This window comes from Nannobrachium achirus (assembly GCF_963921795.1).
Source record: "Nannobrachium achirus genome assembly, chromosome: 2".
In the NCBI taxonomy this organism is placed as follows: Eukaryota; Metazoa; Chordata; class Actinopteri; order Myctophiformes; family Myctophidae; genus Nannobrachium; species Nannobrachium achirus.
Genome location: NC_137811.1, coordinates 27,664,309 through 27,672,760, shown reverse-complemented (window position 1 = coordinate 27,672,760; position 8,452 = coordinate 27,664,309). Strand labels below are relative to the sequence as shown.

At 41.0% G+C, this 8,452-nt stretch overlaps 1 protein-coding gene across 1 annotated transcript; it reads left to right on the top strand.

Annotated features, from left to right (window-relative positions):
- Window positions 1-478: 478 nt before the first annotated feature.
- On the top strand, window positions 479-7,452 carry popdc3 (popeye domain cAMP effector 3; the record flags this gene model as incomplete). Its single annotated transcript, XM_080740741.1, has 4 exons — window positions 479-772; window positions 5,821-6,038; window positions 6,657-6,765; window positions 7,159-7,452. The coding sequence occupies 4 exons, from the start codon at window positions 479-481 to the stop codon at window positions 7,450-7,452; spliced, it is 915 nt and encodes a 304-aa protein (XP_080596867.1).
- Between the last annotated feature and the right edge of the window lie 1,000 nt (window positions 7,453-8,452).

Below are 8,452 nucleotides of genomic sequence, written 5' to 3'. Positions count from 1 at the left end.
TTCCTGTGGAAATAAGCCTCGGCTTTCTAGGATCTCCTTTTAGTTGACCTTGTAGGCCTACCAGTGATTTGTACTGTCATGAAACTGTACTTTTTTCTATTGCAAACTTCTAATAAATTCTTCAATCAATCAATCAATCAATCAATCAATCAATCAAAAAACTAATCATGAAATTAGTAGGGCTGCAGGACCAAGCGGTGGATGAGGATCGCTGCTGCCTGCTGCTCGTGTGAATTCTGGTTGGTGAAACACGATGCACCGCACGGGTCATATTTTAAGAATCAAGCTGCGGGCGGTGACATTTTTCAGTCTGTTGAAGGTGGATTGCGTATGACTGATTTCGCTTCTTTTTTTGTGCAACTATCACCCCCCCTTCCTCAGCTTGACGGGGGGAGGAAAGAACAGTTCCGTTTCGGGTCTTTAATCTATTTTTTGGATTTGGATCAAGAAGAGAAGAGGCTATCTTATCACAGTAGCTATGGAAGGTTTGGAAGTCCCCGACTTCGAGAGCATGAACATCAGCGTGGAGCCGCCCGTCGTGTACCCGCTGTGCGCGGCGTGGAGACCCGGCGCCGAGGGCTCCGTGTTCCACCTGGCGCACATCTTCCTCTTCCTGGGCTTCATGGGCGGCAGCGGCTTCTACGGCCTGCTCTACCTGTTCACCTTCCTGACGCTGGGCTTCTTCTGCCAGAGCATCTGGGCATGGTCGGACGCGTGCACCACCGACACGTTCCTGTGGAACTTCGCCCTGTTCGGCGTGTGCGCGGCGCAGGTCAGTGGTGTAAAAAAAATAAAAATAAAGACTCCATTTATTTACTTGAAAGTGAAAGTGTCAACACTGCAATGTAATGATAGTCTGTTACAGGTAAACGTCTAGTAAAAGTAAAAGTACAAAAGTATTGGCATCAAAATGTATTTAATGTACCAAAAGTAAAAGTAGACCTACTAATGTTTGAAAATAGCAGATCTTCTTTTGTCAGTGGCTCAATTTACCTTACATTTTATTTTTAACACTTTCAGGTAAATTGGGCCACTAACAAAATATAGGGGTCATATAGACCTATATATAGTTTTATATATATATATATATATATATGGGTCAGTGACGTGACGCCCCAAAAAACATGTTTTTTAAAAAACTTTAAATAGCAGGCATAAAAATTATTTACTTTTGTTCTACTCACTCTCAACTTTATGGAAACACATTTTGTTTTTAGATATTTTATTGGAATCAGACTTTATTGAGCAGTTTGTTGTACTTGTGCCTAAAACCGTCATCTCGTGTGACATGACAATAATTGTTCATAAAATGAAAATGGAGTACACCTTTCTTAAGTTACTCACTTTATCAAAGTCCTTTATCAAAACTAACCTGTGATCCACTATAGTTTTGTGAAAATTAATTGAATCTGTATATTTTTTTCATAATCAACACTCTGTGTGAGGCCCATGTTGTCGATCTTTCAACATATTTTAATTTTATTCTGACAAAAACTTTCTTTAAAATTACACAAATATTTGTGACTCTTCCTGATACTATTTTTTATGTAAACCATACACATTTTTTCGGTTTCATCATTAATAAAGGTATGATTTCTCACTATTTGGAATGTCACACCAGATGACTTAGTGTCACACCAGATGACCATATCTTCATGTGTCAAAGCAAACTGTGTTTTAACCTACCTATTAGTGAGTACTGAACTTTACTGATTGATTAAACAATTACCCAGGAAAAACAGCAACAGTAAAATTGCTTTAACATTAAATAACATGGCCTTAATATTTCTGAACAGGATAGTATTGTTGGGCCTTAACATAGGATAACAAAGAATTGTAGTAGTAGATGGATGATGAGGATGTGCACAGGAATGCTACGCACACCTAAGTCTTCTGCCGGCCCACGGCAGAAGGATCTTAAAGAGACAATAAGGTGCATAGCCACACTGGGAGCCAAGGCAACATTTTATTAACACCAATTATTGGAAACAACTCAGCATTCAGGTGTATTACTTTTTTCCGAAGTCTCCTGAACTTGAACACAGCATTTTGAGTTGAACAAATTTATTTACGAATCATGTCGTTACACCACATCTCCACTAGCTAAAGAGTGCTGGGTTGTGCAACTCCGAAAATAGCTGATCTACAAGCTCTCGCAGCACAATGCGTTGAGAGCTTGTAGATCAGCTATTTTCGCTATGTTTGTCTCGGGTCCTACCTTACCTCATTGTCCAGTCCAGTGAGTGAAAGTACAAAAGTATTAGATTAGATTAGAATAGACATTTAGACTGCATTGTACATCAGCCAGTCACATTTGGTGAGGGTATAGACATTTAGACTGTATTGTACATCAGCCAGTCACATTTGGTGAGGGTAGCAAACCGTCACTGATACTATTTTTCTGCTATGCCACAGACAACTTCCTGCTCTTTGTAGAAAATGCAGTCTCGCCCCTTTGGCCAGACAAAACCATTTTTCATTTTTCCAAGTTGATTCATGCAGTTTATCTCTAGCCCCTCCTTATTAATGGTAACAATCTGCCCCACATATGGCTTTCCCTCATATTTGATTATGACAAACTGTCCTTGTGTGTATTCATCTGAGGAGGTGTCTGAATCCTCAGCTTGGGCCTCTCCAATAGATGCACTTGTGTCCAGCACGTAGAAGACCTTCAGGAGGAGACATTTAAATGTAATTTATTTGTCAGGTAGATTGTTTTTAGTAGTAAAATGTAATTACTAGCAAGTCCTCAAGTTTGCCAAGTATGTTATACTCACTGAGCTCCGGAAGCTGTTTTGGGCCTGCAGCTGACCTGGGAAGGGGGCAGTTCCGCAGATGGGCCACCACTTAGTTAAGGAAGAAAAGGAATGAATGGATGACATAAGTTACTTTATTGTCATTAAACAGGTACAATTACAGGTATCATAAAATTGGCAAAGAGAATGATTTAGTTATACTTACTCATCACTTGTCTTGTCACCTGGCACCTCAGCCCTGGAGACTTGGTCGAACTGTAATTTCCGTGGGTTGTGACAGGTGCAGATCTGAGGAAACTGGCAGAAACAACTCAGGTCTCTGTAAACTATCTTTCCCGGGAAGATAGAAAGAACCTGGTGCGTAGTGCTGATGCCAGTCACTGGACGCACTGATGGAGGGACCATTTCATCCATGTTGGATATCTTCTCTTCTTCGATCCACATGACAGTGACTTTTTCAGAGGACTTCTGTAAATACTCACACAGATCCCTCGGTGTTTGTAGGTCACTGCCTCGGAGGACATACATGTCTGCCTTACGCTTCAGCACCCCTCCCACACCATCAGGTGCGCCCTTTCCATGGGAACGCTCTGAAAAGTTCCAGGTGACCCTCTTGAATCCCCATGTATAAGGAATGCTGCTCATGAGGAAGCAGTTTGTGCGATTCCGGTACTGGGTTGCTGGCCCATCACTGAGGACATGCAGGGTGTCAATTGCATTGTCTTGTTTTCCTCGGAAATCATCAATAACTGGCTTGATGTGTGCCCACACAGCACGCTCATCATGGCGTAAGGACTGTGAAATGGTGGCATAGCACTGGGAGCCACTGACTGAGTAGGCAACTCCGGTATGCACTGTTGCCTGCTGCCTATTGCCACCAAAATGAAACGCCTGAATCTCTGTGTTTAGTTTACATGCATAGTTCTCAGAAAAGTCTATATGCAAGACCATTTCATTGGGTTGGATGCTCTCCTTGATGTGTCTGAACTGCTTCACCTGATGAAGCCAGTTGAGCTGATGACTTGCAATCGCACTGAGCCTCTGGTTGAACACATCAGTGAGTTCTCCAACTGTCCCAGTCTTCTTTTTCTTCACCCAGTTCTTGTATGTTTTCTCTCCCACTACAACATCCTGCTTTTCCCACTGCTCCCATGTTGCAGTGTCAGCTGGGTTGTGTTCCTGCAGGTTGGGCTCATCATAACAGCACTTTGTGCACATACGTTGCATGCATTTTGCATTTTCAGTGTCACATGTGATAGCTGACAGCAGTGCTGACAAGCTTTTTGATTTGATCAAGCCTCTGCTTATAACGGATAGTTATTATAAAGTGTTACCACAATATAAGGTTTAGGTTTCTGTGAAGGGGTTTCTGCTCTGTCTGATGAATTTGCTGTATCACCGAATGAAGCTAAATTAAATTATGTAAAAACGTTTAAAACGTTGTTTTAAACATGTTAACATGTTTTAAATGGACAAAAGAAACATGGGACTTGTTATTTATTGTTATGTCTGTAGGAAAATACAGTATATATCATCTGGTGTGACAATCAAGTCATCTGGCGTGACAAGCAGATATGTCACACCAGATGACGAAGTGTCACACCAGATGACGTTTTCTGCATTTAGGACTACCTTGAGGCTACCAGGTACACATTAGCATGCTAACAACATGCTAGCTATAACAAAACAACCTAGATTTACATGTAATTATGACCAAAGTTTCAAATAACTTTTGCTTTATTAATGAAAAAGGTGTCACACCAGATGACATCCAGAAGTGCCACACTTGTCAAAGTTTCAACAAGATGGCATTTCATGAAAATGTTAAAATCATAACTCACCTCAGACACCTGTCTTGCAGTTGTGCTGGGAGTGCTGAATAGCCTTACAGAAGAAGGACCTCTCTAGCCCAGTAGGTGTCCAAATTATTGCCTGTTTAATTTTTCCAAACTAGTGTCACACCAGATGATTTTGGTTTGGGGGACAAAATCTTTTTGATCAGAAATGACTGAAAACATTATGCTTGGACTTTGAAAAGATATAGGCTCACAAATAGACATTTTTTTTGCCTAAATTCATTTTTAAATGAATTTTAGCAATTCTTTTTCTTAGTTTTATTCAAGTTCCCACTTTGAGAAACAAGGTCGGGACAGTCACACCAGATGACATTTACCATGTTTGGTTGAAGATTCTGAAGAAATGAGGAATGAAATGTTTTAATCTTGAGTAAGTTCACATAAAGCTTAATGTCCTGCACAATATTCAGAAGGTTTTTGACAAATATATTTTTTATTTATACATGTTTGACACCGAGGACAGCGAAAACGCTACGTCACGTCACCCACCCATATATATATATATATATATATATATATATAGGTCTATATATATATATATATATTGAACAAATAAGATGGCTAAGCTATAAATCAGCATTATATATCATAAAGGCCATCAGAACATGTATTATGAATATATATTTTTTACTGTATTATATTATATTGTTATTGATGTATCAACCTTATCGACAAGTAAGATTTGTTTGCACAGGGCCTGAACTAGTGTTCTCCACTGGCAGGCTGGATTTGAGGCATTGCTCCTCCCACCAAATAAAATATTGATCAATCAAATATTCTTTTTTATGTTAAGTACAGCTGTGGCAAGAAACATGTGTAGCCATCGGCTGTTAAAACTTGGAGGGCTATAGGAGCTAGGAGGCTGAAATCTTAAGTGGCTCACTTCACCTGATGGTCCAAATTACCTGACTTTACCCAATCCTGAGTTATTTTTTGTGTTCAATCTGTGTTTTTAGATATTTTAGTATTTCAGAATGAATGATGATGCATTTTGCATCATATGATGCTGCATGATGAGTCATATGATGCAAAATGCATCATCATTCATGCTGAAATACTAAAATATCTCAAAACACAGATTGAACACAAAAAATAACTCAAACAACAATACAACAATAAAATAAGATCTGGTTTTCCCAGAGGTGAACTGGCCCTTTAAGTACATTACTTGAGTAAATGTACTTAGTTACTTTACACCACTGGCGCAGGTGGTGCACGTCTCCTACCGGCTGAGGAGCGTGACGTTCGACCGGGACTTCCAGGAGCTGTACGGCTGTATGTTCAAGAGGCTCGGCGTGTCGCTGTCCCACTTCGGCAAGATCGTCACCTGCTGTGAGGGAGACATCCACACCCTGGAGAAGGACCACTGCTTCGCCATGGAGGGCAAGACGGTCATTGACAAGCTGTCGGTGCTGCTGTCTGGCAGGCAAGTTATTTCCCCCGATCGAGACTATCATTATAGCGCAGGTAACAGCGAAACGCTCCCTATTATATTAGTCTCTATAGCAGCTAGACTAATATAATATTCTATTATTCTAGGACTCTAGCTCTTTTGGGACCTGTCCCTGGGAGATCTTTTCAGATGGGGGCCTGCATGCCTCCAAAATACATAATACATTTTCGAAAATGTCAAGGAAAACTGCTTTAGTTCAGTGGTTCTCAAAGTGGGGACCAGGGACCCCTTTATCCATATTTTATACATTGGCACACAGCACATCACTTGAGCCTGAGCTGCTATTTTTGAACCTTTTCTTTCTTTCTTTCTTTCTTTCTTTCTTTCTTTCTTTCTTTCTTTCCCTTTTTTAATCTTGAAAGTGTTTGAAACATATTGAATACATTCACACAGATCTTCTATTCTGGGGGTCTCTGGCACAAAACATTTTCAGACGGGGGTCCGCGGGCAAATATATCAATGTTGAAAAGCACTGCTTTAGTGCACCAGTAGCCTGTCATAATCTCTCTCTCTCTCTCTCTCTCTCTCTCTCTCTCTCTCTCTCTCTCTCTCTCTCTCTCTCTCTCTCTCTCTCTCTCTCTCTCTCTGCAGGATCATAGTGACAGTTAATGGAGAGTTTCTGCATTACATTTATCCCTACCAGTTTCTGGACTCACCAGAGTGGGATTCCCTCAGACCATCAGAGGAAGGTGTATTTCAGGTAATTCAAAGCTTGCTTATCATGTGACAAACTGGACACTTAACAGCCAATGAGGGACCAGCATTCCTGGCGATGCCAATGGTGATGTCAGCAGAGTTTGGTATATAAGAGCATTCCTGGTAATGTCACAGCCGATGAGGCTGTTAATGATGACAAGTAGGCCGTGACGCACAAATAGGCCATGTATGGCCTACTTGTGCAGGAGACGCAAGTTGGCACCTCGGCAGTGCAGTTCTAGTTTATATCTTCCATGTTTTCGAGCTTGTACTTCTGCTTTTGAAAGGGTCCTTGGCACGAAAAGGTTTGAGAACTACTGATTTAGAAGGCATTGTCAGCAGATTGCAGCTTAGCTTTAACCTTTAACATGCATCCTGTTTGATTTTGTCCAAACAGGTGACACTGCGCGCAGAGGACCGCTGCAGGTACGTGGCGTGGAGGAGGAAGAAGCTGTACCTCCTCTTCGCCAAGCACCGCTACATCGCCAAGGTGTTCGCCCTGGTGGTGCGCAACGACATCGCCGAGAAGCTCTACTCCCTGAACGACAAGGCGTTCGGCGGCCGCGGCTCCGGCCGCCGCTGCGACCTGCGGCTGCCCAGCTACTGTCACATCCCCGGGCCCGAGTTAGAGCGGAGAGACAGCTTCCTGAAGGGGTCCATGATGCAGCAGCAGGATGGAAGCACCACCTGAGAGGAGGGGAGAGGGGAGAGAGTAGGGCTGTCACAATTATTACATAATCGTCTAATCGTGATTATTTGACATAATCGTGATTATTTTTCATAATCGTCATAATCGTTTTCATGTTGAAAAATGTTCATATATTTTTAAGAAATTCAAAAATAGTGGAAATAGCGATCTACAAGCTCACAACGCGTCGCATCGCGACGCGTTGTGAGCTTGTAGATCGGCTATTTCCACTATCAATGTTATTTTTTAAGTAGTAAGTTGTCAAATATGTCAGTAATGTATTTGTATATTTAGGTTATGTGTCATATCTACCTACCATATGCAACTTCAAAGCCTAAAAGCCAAACAGAAATGTAATTATCAACGACAAAAAACACAATTAAATCGTTAATCGCCAATTATTTGCGTGACAATTAATCGTCATGTAAAATGTCATATCGTGACAGCCCTACTTGGCCGCGGACCCCCATAAAAAATGTTTTATGCCAGGCATCCCCCCCAGAAGACAGGATTTGTGTTTAAAAAAAGAAATCTGAAATTTTTGAGATCTTTCAAAAAGGAAATATAATAAATAGCAGATGTACAAGCTCACAGTGTGGCTTGTAGATCTGCTATTTCTAAATACCTGTAGCCAAAGTATGATGCCATATCTTTTTTTAATTTATTTTCTTAACCAACCTGAGGACCCCTGGGGGTGTGGACCCCACTTAGAGAATCAACTCCTTGGAGAACTATTGAATGTTTACATTTGTGTGTTAATTTAAAAAGCTGTAACCAGTAGCCTATTATAGGCCAGTGGTTCTCAAATGTCTATTTATATCAAGGGCCCCACATTTTACATGTATTTGGCCCTCTGACCACATCTGAAAATATCTGAAAATATTTGTGTTGTAAAAAGAAATTCCGAAGTTCCGAACACAGTATTGGCTATTTTCAAATAGCTGAGTTCTATATACAATATAGTGGTTTAACTGATTTTGATGCTGTATCAACACATTTTGCT